Below are 14,645 nucleotides of genomic sequence, written 5' to 3'. Positions count from 1 at the left end.
CATTGATAAAAAAGATCTCCTATATCCTACACACCTGCTAAATGAACTCTCTTTAGATACTCAGTTATCATACCAATGCAATTTAGTCTATGATGTACACAAAGATACAAATAAACATAAAGATAAAATTTATACATAACGTCTAAAGTTTCTGAAGATGGTATAAAATAATCTTTTAAATTCACATTCAACATTGAATTATCATAAGCATTAACAACTACAATAAATAAAAATTATAAAAAGTAAAAACATATATGTTGATGTATTACTAATAATTCATATTTCTTGCAAGCTACCAACTTAAATTCTTGATATAATAGAAAATTACCTTCATAATCAACAAAAGGATCAACATTTTGGCCACTTTGTGTATCACTGCTTAGTGGGTGCACCTTAACAGTCGATAAGTGTATATCTTCATAAAGTTGTGCCAAATTAATAGCCACCAAAGTAACAACAAAGGAAGATTGTCTTTTTTGCTTCCCATTTATATTAGAATTTCTTGACAAAAAGTTCAATTTTATTCAATTAAAAGTTAGACACTATAGAAAAGAAAAGAATATAATAATAGTTACCATCTTTTCTAAATTACATTCCTGTTAGGCACGGTCTTTGGGAACCGCAGTGTGACGGAAGCTAATTTTGCAGAACGACTTGCGTTAGATTATTGGTGAGTCCTTGTACACTGGAATATGCTAGAATTGTAATAAATCTATGTTATATAAATGATTTCCGATGAAGCATACTTTTTTTAAATATTGGTGCATAAATCATTTGGTAATCATTAATTATACGTATTATTTGTTAAGACAGACAGTGGAGTTCTTGTCAATGAGAGCCTCGTTGGTAGAGTTAAGAATTATTTAGATCTTATCTCTAATGGAGAAGGCCTTACATAAGTAGAAGTAATATTTTCTTGTCCAATTCCATGCGACGTATAGTGTACACCATACATAGAGAGTTGCTTTCCTATAAATGAGTAATGAGAAATATATAAAACTTTTTCGTCGTTAAACTGATATTTCAAATGTTAGATAAATATGAGTCAATTATAATAAAAAAAAATCACTTTTATCTCCACCTGATTGTAAACTGAAAATATTAGATGAGGTATCAGTTTTTTGACACACTGTTTTTTAACTTGCAGTAATATGTTACACATTTTCATGTAAATCGAAATTTATATTATTATTGTTCTTTAACTAATCTCGTATTTGGTTTTATATAATTTTAGTAGTATATTTTTATAGTTAACAAAAAAATTGTATTGATTTAGTTTAATTTAATTATTTTTAAAATTAATAAACTAAATCAATGATTATCTGATCTATATCATATTATTTAAAAAATATACCGTCATAACTTAAAAATGTATATAATTCAATTTAAATAATAACTAAAATTCTAAATTTAAATATAATTTTAAAATTATAATTTATTTAAATCCAGTTAAATAGATCTAAACCAAAGCATAAAATTTTATATTTCTCCAGTTAGTATAGAATTTTATGTATTAATTTAGATTAAATAGTATATAATTTTAAATTATGATTGAGTATATCTTAAATAATATTAAATAATTAATTAACTTAAATAATATCTAAAGATTTAAAGATTGCATAGTTTTAATGTAATTTATAGTTTATTAAATATAAATTTGAAAGAAAGACTTTTATAAAGATGAATGTTGTTCATAGTTGTTCAATCACTAAATTAAAATTACAAATTATGTACAGTACAAACTACCTCACTAATATTCTCAGCAATGATAATAGCTTAAATTGTATTTCTAATAAAAAAAGAAAAATAAAAAAAGTCTCACAAAGAACACTCACCAAAAGTACAAAAAAGAGCAAACTCATTATCATCAAGTCTTTTTCATTTTTTTGCCAAAATTATCCTTCATCTTAATCTTGCAATCTTGGATTGTGTGAGTGGAATGAAATACATTATCGTTGTTAATTCACTTATCCACAATGTACGACAATATTAGCGAAAGTCTTCTCTTTCCGGTCTGCTATTTATCTCCTCTAGTCACATTAACATCCCCGATCGTCTTCGACCTCCTCGCCGGCACAACCCCGTCGTCATCCCATCGCCGTAGGAGCAACCAGTCTTCTCGTCTTCAAAGCTCTTATGTCACTGTCCTGAAGTCGCCAGTCCGAAGACACCGTTCTCCATCGCTAGCGTCTCTGCTTATTGGGAGATAAGTTCAAAAAGGGGGCTTTGGGTCGGCGGGTTGAAATGGGAATATGAGATACGGGTAGGTTTAATTTGGATTAGCATATTATCAGGGACGGACCCAAGCATACAAATGAGGGGGCACTTGCCCCCATGATGTTTTTAATTTTTGTTTTAAAAGATATAGTTATATATAATATGCCCCCATTTCAAATTTTAAATGACCCCATTACAAATAAAATAAATTCAATTAGCTAAAATTTTAAATTTATTATTTTATTTTTTTATCATTTTGACTATTATTTAACCTAATCAAATTTAATTATTGTACCGTCAATTCTTTATTCTCTTAAACCCTCTTCTTATTTTTATATTTTCAACTTTCTTTTTCTATTTCTTGTCTAATGATCATCTTCTCTTCATCAAAAAGTAAATTTTAAATTCTCCAATTTTTTTTATATAGCTCTCCATGACTCTATGTATCTTTCAATTTCATTATTTTTCTTTTTGATATTTTCAATTGTAATTTTTAATTCAAACAATTATAGTTTAGGTATCAATCTAATATTTTATTTTTTTCGTGACTTTATATATTTTATTTTATTCTCGATTTATTCATCCTTATTACTTATTTTTTATCTTTTGTTCTATTATATGTACCTATGTTACATATAAAATTTTAAAATGAACTAATTAATTTACTAATTTAGAATATATTTTTTATTTTAAAAAATAATGATAAAAATATTTTAATTATAATATATAATTAAACAGATACATAAAATATTAGGTAAAAAACCCAAATGAGCCAAGGGGAGCTCAGTTTAACCTAAATCTGCCAAATCAAATTTCGATACGTCAATCCACCAGAACAGATTTTTATATAATTCGAATCAAAAGGATTTGAATCCAATTTGCAAGTAATTCGAATTGATTCAAATCGAATTACTATCAAAGACTATTCCCACGTAATTCGAATCAATTAGAAACGAATTATGCATGCAAAATTCCTTAATAATTCGAAACAACTTATTTCGAATTATGTTAGAGTAGTTCGAGTCATATCATTTCGAATTACTTGGAAAACGGCACTTGAGTGAAGTTCGAATCATATTGATTCGAATTAGGTGAATTTGGTGAGACTTAGTAATTCGAATCTACTTGATTCGAATTACACAGATTTCGGCTATATAAGGAGTTCGAACCAAGTTCATTCGATTCACTTTAGCATTCTCATACCCCACCAAATCCCAGAGAAAACGACCAATATTCGGGCGAGTAAGACCGGAGCAGCATATTCAGCCGATGGGAGATGATCCGGGGAGGCTTTATCGTTTGGATGGAGTTGCTCATATCGCCGGTGTAATCAACGAAGAGGTTAGTGATTTATGATTATGCGCTATTGATAGTGTTTTTTTGTTAGTGGTTTATGGTACTGGTTGATGAAAGCGGTTTATGATAGCGGTATTTCTTCATGGGTTATGATAGTGGTTTTATGATAGTGGTAGTAGTTAATGGTTTTTTATAATGGTTTATGTTATTGTTAGTGGATTAGGTTACTGGTTTAGGTTAGTGGTTTAGGATAGTGGTTTAGGATAGTGATGTAGGCAAGTGGTTTTCGTTAATGGTTTTTTATAGCGGTTTCTGTTAGTGTTAGCGGTTTAGGATAGTGGTATAAGCCAGTGGTTTTTGTTAGTGGTTTTTTGTTATTGTTATTTCTTAGTGGTTTTTGTTTAATGGTTTTGTATAGTGGTTTCAGTGACTGTTAGTGATTTAGGGTAGTGGTTTAGGGTTGAGGTATAGGCTAGGGGTTTTCGTTAACGGTTTTACTTGTTAGTGATTGTTGTTTTTGTTAATGGTTTTTGCACGTGGTTTATGTTAGCAGTTTGTGTATACAAGGTTGGTCGCTAGCTTAATATATGATGTGTCGCACGATTTATTTTTTGGTTCTTTATGAAACATATTGTATACGTTAGTGGTTTGTGCATCTGTTCTAATTATGCGGTTTATCTACTACCCAGCCTCGGCGTTGCATATCCAGCGTTAAGCGGCAGCAGGGGATGCGTCTTGATGAGAGGTACGTTCCGTACTTGCAGATGGCCGGATTGTACCATCTTGCGAGATTGAACGACAGATGGTTCCGACTAGACGAGCCCCTAGTCAGTGCATTCGTCGAGAGGTGACGGCCTGAGATGCACACCTTCCACATGCCGTTCGGAGAGTGCACCATCACGCTTCAGGACGTCGCTTACCAGCTGGGGTTGCCAGTGGACAGACATTACGTCAGTGGTTGCCTGACAGACTTCCACCTTTACATTGAGGGTGGGAGGCCAGCTTGGCAGTGGTTCCATGAGTTGCTCGGTGTTTTACCTCCCGAAAACCAAGTTCAGAAATTCGCAGTCAACTACACCTGGTTCTAGGAGACATTTGAAGAGTGTCCCGTAGGGGCTGATGAGGAGACAGTTAGGCGCTTTGCCCGTGCCTATATCATAATGTTGTTGGGCACGCAGCTGTTTGCCGACAAGTCCAGCAATCGTATACACATCAGATGGCTACCCTTTGTTGCTAGGCTTGAGGAGATGGGTGGCTACAGTTGGGGATCGGCGGCACTAGGTTGGTTGTACCGGTGCATGTGCCGAGTCGCCAACAGACATGTCGTGAAGTTAGCTGGGCCGTTACAGTTACTGCAGTCTTGGATCTTCTGGAGGTTTCCTTCTTTTAGGCCTACTGGGTTTGATGCGTTTAGCTGGCCCCTTGCCTCGAGGTACCGTTATTGTTTTGTATTATGTATCCTTATTGTATTTATTTTCAATTGTGCAAGCAATTTCGTGCCTTGTAGAATGAGTCATGAACGCGTTAAAATGTATAATTTCTTGCGCAGATGGTCTGGTTACAATCCTGGGATTAGCAACAAGGGACCTCGTGTACAGATTAGCAACAAGGCTGGATCATGCTATGGAGGATGTCGAAGACGCAGGTAGGGGTGGCGGGAGACGACGTGGGCGTGGAGGCAGGAGGAGGGGGGCTGCTGCTAGAGAGGGTGCCCATCAGCCTGGGGGGGATGCAGCTGGAGGAGGTGATGGGGCGGGGGTTGATAGGCCCTGTCAGGGGGGGCATGATGGTGAGTGGTATGGATCTGGTATGGGAGATCCCACGAGTCACACTGACGCTGGGCTTGGGGGTGGACCTCTTGGAGATTATTTCGTCAGTGTTCCCGGTGATGACCAGACACTTCAGGAGAGTACTCCATGGGTGAGTCCGGGCTCCATGTTTCCAGACTTCCTTGCTAGTGATGGGATTGTCGCCGAGTTCGGTGGACCGCATTTCCTTGAGGATATCCAGACCATCATGCAGGAGGATGATGCTGCACGAGGACGGGTTCACACGACAGGGACACAGGCACCGTTAGATGTAGATTTGAACGAGCCTGCCACGGTACCTCCTGTGCAGACTTTTGCCCTGGGTGGGACGCCAACATCGGCCCAGACTCTGGGGTCACATTCAGTTGCCGGCCCGTCATCATCCAGACCCGTGCATGTCCCCCCCAGAACGCCGACACAGCCAGCTCCGGATGACGAGGATGACTCCATTGAGGATGAGGAGCCATTTATACGGAGAGGTCAGAGGACACGGGTTCCACGCCGTTGTTTCACGGGGTCACACCTCTTTAGATGATTTGGGGATCGTGGTGTATGTCGTCTTGTTATGTTTATGTTATGTATCTTTTTTGTTGGTTATCAGTGTTATGTATGGTTTCACTAAGGTAGTTGTTCATGCAGTAGTTACTTTGATGTTATGTTATGTATTATCAGTCATCCCATCATTTCCATGATTTTACTCATTTAACTTAACTACATAATTAGAAAGACATTCAACAAGCATATCTTGTACGAATGACAACTTTCATGACTTATAAAATACAACTGAGTTCCACCTAGAACATTGATTGCTAACTGAAATAAAATACAGCTGCTGATACGAAAAAAAAAACAGACACGCCAATGTTCCTATTCATTCCCAGCTGTCCCAGTGGGTCGTCCGGCTTGCAAAAAACTCTGACGAGTGTGTCCTGGCTGCCTGCAGAGGCCACATCTCTTTGGCCGGTTCGGATCTGCATCATCCATGTTGGTGCGAATGCGGGTGGACCTCGGACGACCCTCCTTCGCACGCCTCATGTTCGGATCCGGTATAACGGTAGGCCCGCCATAAGGTGACCAGAATCCCTCCGGAATGGGAGGTGTAAATCCCATCTGATAGACACTGAAAACGGAACTAAGGCGATAGACCTGGTGGACATAAGGCATCCAAGTAAGACGTGAATAAGCACAGCATGCCAATGCATGAGGACACGGGAAATGAAGTGCTTGGAAGTATCCACAATCACAAGTCTGAGACCCTAGTGAGACCCTGTAGGTACCAAGTGAGAATGAACCTGTCGGAGTCATCTCTGCCACCGTGTACTCCGAGTTATCCCTGTCATAAACAGTCACCGTGAAGCACCTGGCTGTCTTCAGGTTGGCCTCGATACACTTTACTAGGTATTGACTGAATTGTTGTCCGGTACCCATCTGAGCCTCGGCTTCCCTCCCCTTACGGACAAATAGCTCCGCCAGCCTTCCGTATGTGGCCTTAACCAGCGAGCACACAGGGAGGTTCCTTACCCCCTTCAGGATTGAATTCACACACTCAGAAATATTGGTGGTCATGTGCCCGAATCTCCGACCCTCATCACAGTATTGTGTCCACAACGAATACTCAATTCGGTTTGCCCAGTCACACATTGCCGGATTCTCAGAGCGCAGAATGTCAAACCAGTAGTCGAACTCCACTTCGGTCTTCGCATATGCGGCGTTCACAAGAAGCCTCCGGGCATCTTTTCCCTTGAAGGTGAGGGCGAAATTAGCTGCAACGTGTCGAATGCAGAACGCCCTGTATGCAGCCGGAGGTAGCCATCCCCCATCGGGAGCCTCAAGCACTGCCTTGATGCCGTTATGCCTATCTGAAATGACTAACAGACCCGGCTGAGGTGTCACGTGCTGACGAAGGTGGGAGAGAAAGAAAGACCATGACTCAGCATTCTCACCCTCAACTAGTGCAAATGCCACAGGGAGTATGTTGGAGTTCCCGTCATGTGCAATCGCGACAAGCAACATTCTCCCATACTTGCCATATAGATGGGTGCCGTCAATACTCACCAAGGGCTTGTAATGACGAAAGGCCTCGATACAAGGGGGGAAAGTCCAGAACAGCCTATGAAAATAAGCATGAGACTCGTCCAGCTGTCCCCCAACTCGAACAGGACAAGTCCTGAGGACTGCTACAGTGCCAGGCATCGTCAACTGAACTCCTAACACCCACCGAGGGAACTCGTTGTACGACTCATCCCAGTCCCATAGATGACTGCAACGGCCTTCTGCTTCGCCTTCCATACCCTCCTGTACGTAGGCCTGAACCCAAAGTGTGTGGCCGTGGCATTTAGAAGCACCTTGATGTTGATGGATGCATCAGCCCTAACCATTGGCATAATGAATGTCGCTATCACATGGTAGTCCAGACTCCTATGGTCGCTGGAGATGGAGGTGGCGAGACAGGTATGCGGTCTGTTGTACCGCTTCACTTCCCAAATGCCCTTGCGCTGACGGAGACTCAACCGAATCAACCATGTGCACCCATTCCCAAACTCAGAACACTTTCCAACATACCTGCGGTAGTCAGACTCAACGACCTTGTACTGGACCCCTCGGCGGATGCTGTAAGTCTTCACACTCAACAGCGCCTCATCCTTATCCTGAAATTGTTGCCCAACCTCGAACTCTGTCATACCGACAGACCCTTCCGTATCTCTAGCGCCAAATCCAGCCGTCTGCCCAGGATTTTCGTCATGCCTCATGGCATCCAGGTCCAATGATGAAAAATGGGGTCGGTACTGCTGTGTGCCAGAACTAGATCCACCTGTAGCCCTTCTCGGATCAGTCGCTCCAAGATCATCGCCGCTGTCATCAGCGATCATATCAGGCTCGACATCATCGTCATCTTGATCATCAAATAATCCCTCCCCAACACCGGCCGGTGTAGGACACTGCACTTCGGTCCGAAGATGTTCCTCATATCGAACCACGTCTCCGACATTGCCGCTGATATCAACAGCAAACGATGGGGAGGCAACAGGCTGTATCGGTGGCTCATACACAGGAACGGAGGATGAAGCAACCGCAGGTCTTGAGCTCGAGCCGGCAACCGTGGCTATAGTATTGACATTCCGGTTCGAACCACCCGAGCTAGATACCACATCAACCAACTTTGCTAACAGCTCTGGTGTCCTTACCTCGGGAAACTGCCTACGACAAAGAAACATGACCTGTAAGTCCTCATCACTCTCGATCGTGAAATAATCATACTTCACGGTATCATGGAGCACCGTCGTTGGGATGCGATAGAAAAACTTCTTAACCCTTTTAACTCCTTCCAGACCAAGCTTCTCCAGCACAGAGCTAACGAGAGCATCGTAGCTGGTGGTTGACCTCACGATAATACATAGAGGATCCTTATCAGTGAACTTCACGTCGGACCGAGTTTTTCTCTTAATCGATCCTCTGTGGTGTACCAGCACTAGAAAACTATCCTCACTAGCCATCTCACCTCTTTGATGAGAAAAACTCTGAGTTCACAACATATATATAGAGCTCCGGTTCATGGTAATTCGAATCAACTACATTCGCACTATATATTTATAATTCGAATAAAATAAATTCGAATTACAATTCCTTACTGATTCGAAACAATATGTTTCGATTTATGTTTCGTCAAGCCTTTCTTAGTAATTCGAATTAACTGAATTCGAATTCCTCTTTAATAATTCGAAACGAGTTGTTTCGAATTACTTGTTTCTCATGCTTGCATATAATTCTAATTAAGTCATATCGAACTACATAGGATTTTAATTCGAAACGTATAGATTCGAATTATATAATAATTTGATTCTGGTTGAATGATGTCTAGGAATTCAGTTTGGCTGATTTCCGTAAATTTTCTTCTCCCTTGGTTTAATCAAGTTTTTTACCCTAAAATATTTTATCTAACATTATATCAAAATTAAATTAAAAAATATATAACAAATTTAATTATTTTAAAAAATAAAAAAATTATAAAAATTATGTTTTTATTATTTTATATAAACATACTTTTCATATAAAGATTTAATTTTTCTAGTATTTATATATAATTCTAATTTTAAATTATAAATACTAATGTATTATTAGGCACTAATATGCCAGTTAATTTAGTCTTTTATTATTAAATGTGTATAAAAAGATTAGTTAGGATAATAAATTATCTATAATTTAATTAAAATATTTTAATTTTAAATTTTAGAAATAAAAAAATATTTTTTATAAATTATATATAATAAATAGTATTTTAAGAATAAAAATATTCGCTAACTCTTTTTAATTTTTATATCTCCATATAATTAATAATATTTAACAAAATTTATTTAATATATATATATATATATATATATATTTTTTTTTTCCCACTCCTAAAATTTTTTGGGTCCGTCACTGCATATTATCAATATTATATAATACCAAAATAAAAAAATACACCGTGCGTATATAATATTATCAATACTATATAAACAACCTTTGTATTCATTTTTTCGTGCGTATATAATATTTAATTAACACATTAATACATATATAATATTTCGTTAATACATATATAATATCAAGTGATTTACAAATTATTTTATTAAATATTATAATATAAAGTGATTTATAAATTATTATTAATTTATATATAATATATAATTAAATTTAATAAATTCAATTAGAATAAGCAATAAACTATTTATTTTATTTTAAACTTTATAAATAAATAAATCAATTAACTAATATAATGAATCACAATTAATGAAGTACAATTATAATAAATTAAATTGATATTTAAATATTTAATCAAATCAATTAGTTGATATAATTAAGTCATTGTAATAAATTATATTGAATGAGTTAAAATAATTAAATTGGGAAACACTCTCCGGAGTATGCCACGCCAGCGCCATCATTAAGTGTAGAAATTTGATTTTTATATAATAGAATAGATAAAATTACTAAAAAAGAACTAATTTCTTAAATCATATTACTGTAACCTATAAAATTATTCTTTTCTTTTTGAATGAACAAGCTCAACACAACAAGTGGAGCGATGAGAATAAACAAATAGGAGAACACCAGTTAAAGGCAGTACATGATACCCCTTGTCATCTTCGGCATTGCCATCAACAACAAAAGGGATCCACACCTAGCCACTCCTTAAAGTTCATGAACGACTGGTAGATAATATCGTCAACCCCTTTTCCTGTATTCTGAAAGATCCTCCTGTTCCGTTCAAGCCAGATATTCCATATTATAGCACAGAAAGATACCATCCACCTTTTGCGTTCCTGCTTACTAGTTGATAACTCAGTCCAGCTCTGAAAGTGTTCCTTTAGTGTCCCTGGGCATGACCATTGCCTCCCAGCAAACGTTAGCCATGCACACCAAACCTGCCAAGAAAACTCACAAGCAAGAAACAAGTGGTGACCAAATTCAACACCTTTATTACACAAAACACAGACCACATCTTCTTGGTTAGCCAGTCCCAACCTACTCAGTCGCTCCTTTGTATTGACCCTTCCATATTATTCTAAAAAATTACTAATTTGACAGAACATCTTACTATATAATTAATAAAATTATTCTCCATATTGTTTAACTATAATTAATAAAATTAATTTAACAAAATTACACTTTTCAATATATATATATATATATATATATATTATAATTAATCAAGTTATTCTAAAAATTACTAATTTAGAGTTTAGAGTTTAATGTTTATAATTTAGGGTTAAGTTTAGGATTTAGGATTTAAGGTTTAGGATTTAAGTTAGAACTTTTGGGGTTTTTTTCTTCTTCCTATCTTTGATATATGTCCATTCTTATAATTCTTATTTATATTTTCTTTTATTTATCAAACTCATAGTAGAATGCTATGATGCATGGACATGAGACACGACACGACACGAAACACACGAACACGCGGATTTAAAATTCTTATAAGACACGGGGACACAGTATATATATAAAATATAAAATATTTTTTAGATAAATTATAGTGATATTTTAGTATTTTATTGATATTAAAATACAAAATTAATTTTTTAAATTATTTTTAATATCTTTTTTAATTATATAAAGTATTTAAAATACATTTTATTTTAATAATTAATAATATATACTATTTTTAAATTTTTTGTCAATAATACATGTTAAGAATAAGATTGGACATGTTGACACGTAATGATATTAGGTGTGTCCAAACGTGTCTGGAGAAAAAATTTACTTTTTATTAAGACACCGTTGGACACAGAAGACACGCGTGTCAGATAAGTGTCGTATTTAAACATGGGGACACGACAAATCAAAGAAGTGTCCGTGCTTCATAAGTAGAATGTAAGTTACTACCATTGTTGCCACTACCATTATTGCCACTAGCAATAAATTTAAGGTTCCTAAAAATGTAAGTTACTATATGTTGTTTTCATTATAAATTATGATACCTTTTGAATTTATTTAGTTCATAAACTAATGAGTATGGCTTTGGTTCCTAAAAATGTACGTTACTATATGTTGTTATTTAGTTCATATACTAATTTATTTTTTCTATTTTTCTTCTAAAAGTTTACATAATTATTTATATCTCTAATTGGTATTGGTTAAAAATACTCTGTTGGGTTTTGTTATCTACATACACCAATATGAATTTTCTTGGAAGATAATTTTACAGTTGGGTTTCTTTATTTGCATTCATTAAACCTTGCTTCAACAAATCTTGGATTTGTGTTTTTCTAATACTTCTATGAAAAAGTGATATATGATGATAGGCTGCTTGAGTTTAGAAAAAGTGTGATGACATTCAAAGGTCCCAATAATAGATGTGATCATGAGCATAAACATAAACTCAAACAACAAGGTTAGTTGATCCTCCTTCCATGGTTAGTTTAGCTGTTTTATACTATTTATACCTTTCTGCAACTGAAATTCTCAAAATCACATCTAGCTGTGTTTCTGATTTATATGTCATTCGAAGTTGACTTGATTACTTTTGGTATTAGGCATACTGGTCAGAGGGTGTAAAGCAGAAAGCAGAAGAGAAAAGGTAATTCTAGATTTTTTGCTCTGTTTGCTTACTCTATTAATTCCAGAATGTGTTGAGTGTGCTTCTGTGATTGAATTGCCCAAGTTACACTCACATAACTTCTTCATCTTTTGCTCTGATTTATTTTGTTCGGAGAATCCAGAGAAGTGGAGTAGAAAATTGGAAGGATAATTTCCCTTGCCCTTGGTTTGGATGCCAATTTCTTTGATCAGCCAAAAATGCTTGGAGAGGCAATTGCAGTTCTGCATTTGCTGCAATATGAAGGTTTTGAATCGTTACTATTTTATCCTATGCTGTTTTTGTTTAATTACTCATGTTGCAAATAAAGCATAATTTTTTGGAGTGCTTTTGGATTATTGATCCAAGTATCCATATTTATGATTTTAAATCATCTACTCATTCTATCAAGCATAATTTTTTTGTGCTTATTCAAACTGAACATGGACACAGCATATACTTGAATGACTATTGCTGAAAACCTTTGAGGATTTTCTGATTTAGCTTTTTATTTAAAAAGCAATTAGCATGTTTAATCATTTGATTTATTTCAACAATTAAGCTGTAGGTAAGTTGAGAAATCAAATAGACTTCTGCAATTCATTTTTAGTTTCTTATATTCCAACTTATGATTAAGTCATCATAGCTTAGACAATATTCAGCAACAGATGATTAGATGACACTAATTTTATCTAAAGAAGAATATAACATGAACTGCAATGTTAATAATTTTAATGTAATATATTTATGATATATGAGTTGTGAATGTTGTTCCATTTCAGCAGTGAAATTTTTTTGGTAAATTGTTATAGCTACTTCTATTTTAATCTATGTTCAATTTTTGCACTTGCATGCTTAAAAGAATTATTGAATCCTGACTTTTAGTAAGGTGTTGGAAACAGAAGTATTCTATTAAAAAGTGGAGCTCACATTGTGTTCCACCACCTTGAAATGACGTTAAAAAGGAACATAATGTCTTTGTACAAAATTTGCATATTTCATGTTGATTTTGTAAATCGTGATGACAAAAAAATTTTAAATTCGATGTCCTATTTAGCATATAGCGATTTAATTTATGTCTTATTAAAATAGAGATTCCCATTGTAACGTCTTTTCATATAAATGCAGCTTATTAAAGGAGGATGTAAAGCTCCAATCTACATGGTAATTTACCTTTTTTTTTATCTTTAGTTTAGGCTAATAATGAATTTTTCTTTCGTTCACTCTCCTTTCCTCTTTGATTGATGATATCTTTTAATTTTTTTCAATGCTTACTAATTATTGGTTTTTTCAAAGTTGCATAATTTAGTTTGTGATGTAGCTTATTTCCCTTTGTGACACCTTACGAGTGGTGAAATTTATTTCCTAAAATATCTCACCTTTAGGTCAATTTCTGGGATGAATGGGAGTGCATAAGAGGTAGAACAATAGAAGAGGTGGATTTCGGCATTGATGATCAGGTCATTTCAATTGTCATAATCTCATCCATTTTTCTCCTTTCGTAAATGTTAAATAAAAAGAAACAGAAATAATAAATATGTTTTTCTTGGTTTCACTTCAAGCAGTTAGAAAAAAGAATTGTGTGTTTTAACGAGTGTTTTTGCATTCTTTAAGCAGAGAAAGTCGACCTTATGGAAGTTGAAATACTTTATAAAGAAGGTTTCAGAAAATCAAAGCAAGAATTCATGAATCACGGGTGGCAATGAAATCCATAACAAAAACAAATGTAAACAAGAGTTATGTGATGCTATTGCCAAATGTTTAAGCTGTGTTTGTAGGTCACGAAGGCCGCTCATATTGGATCAAAGTTTAGGATGATTAGGTATAACATATTAATGCATAAAAATGGTGTCTAATTGTCTGATTTATTTTCTAAAAAAAAATAAAAATAATCAATGAAATGGAATTTAGCACGCACGCTTATTTTTGTCGATGATTCATTTAGTCTAAATGACATTTAATTAAATGACTTTTTAGTTATATATCTGTTCATACTTTAGCCCAGAATAAAATCAGGCTAAAAAAATAGAGAAAAGGACAAATTGATTCCTGATTTTTTGACTAAAAGACAAATAGGTCCATGACCTTTTAAAACGGGGACATTTTCGTCCCTCAAGATTGGAAAATACATTTCGATCCCCCACGTTTTAAAACGGGAGACAATTATACCCTTCCGTCCGTTTTGGGCCAAAAATGGCAACGGAGCCAGCTGACATGGAGGGGCACTGAATGACATGGCCGTTACGCTCGGTGAGGTGGATTGGGAC

The 14,645-nt window shown here is 35.5% G+C and overlaps 2 protein-coding genes across 2 annotated transcripts; both read right to left on the bottom strand.

The window, feature by feature from the left end:
• Positions 1-6,188: 6,188 nt before the first annotated feature.
• Positions 6,189-7,514, bottom strand: LOC107633451 (uncharacterized). The gene has a single exon (XM_016337078.1). It carries the CDS (start codon positions 7,512-7,514, stop codon positions 6,189-6,191), a length of 1,326 nt encoding a protein of 441 aa, XP_016192564.1.
• A 14-nt stretch (positions 7,515-7,528) lies between these two features.
• LOC107633450 (uncharacterized) lies at positions 7,529-8,815 on the bottom strand. The gene has a single exon (XM_016337077.1). It carries the CDS (start codon positions 8,813-8,815, stop codon positions 7,529-7,531), a length of 1,287 nt encoding a protein of 428 aa, XP_016192563.1.
• Positions 8,816-14,645: the final 5,830 nt, after the last annotated feature.

The sequence above is a fragment of the Arachis ipaensis genome, chromosome B3 (genome assembly GCF_059453495.1).
Source record: "Arachis ipaensis isolate K30076 ecotype BB chromosome B3, ASM5945349v1, whole genome shotgun sequence".
NCBI lineage: Eukaryota > Viridiplantae > Streptophyta > Magnoliopsida > Fabales > Fabaceae > Arachis > Arachis ipaensis.
This window is presented reverse-complemented; position numbering and strand designations above follow the sequence as displayed.

Excerpts from the sequence above, each read along its gene's own strand:
- LOC107633451 (XM_016337078.1), bottom strand. The coding sequence starts at position 7,514 with ATGCCTGGCACTGTAGCAGTCCTCAGGACTTGTCCTGTTCGAGTTGGG.
- LOC107633450 (XM_016337077.1), bottom strand. The coding sequence starts at position 8,815 with ATGGCTAGTGAGGATAGTTTTCTAGTGCTGGTACACCACAGAGGATCG.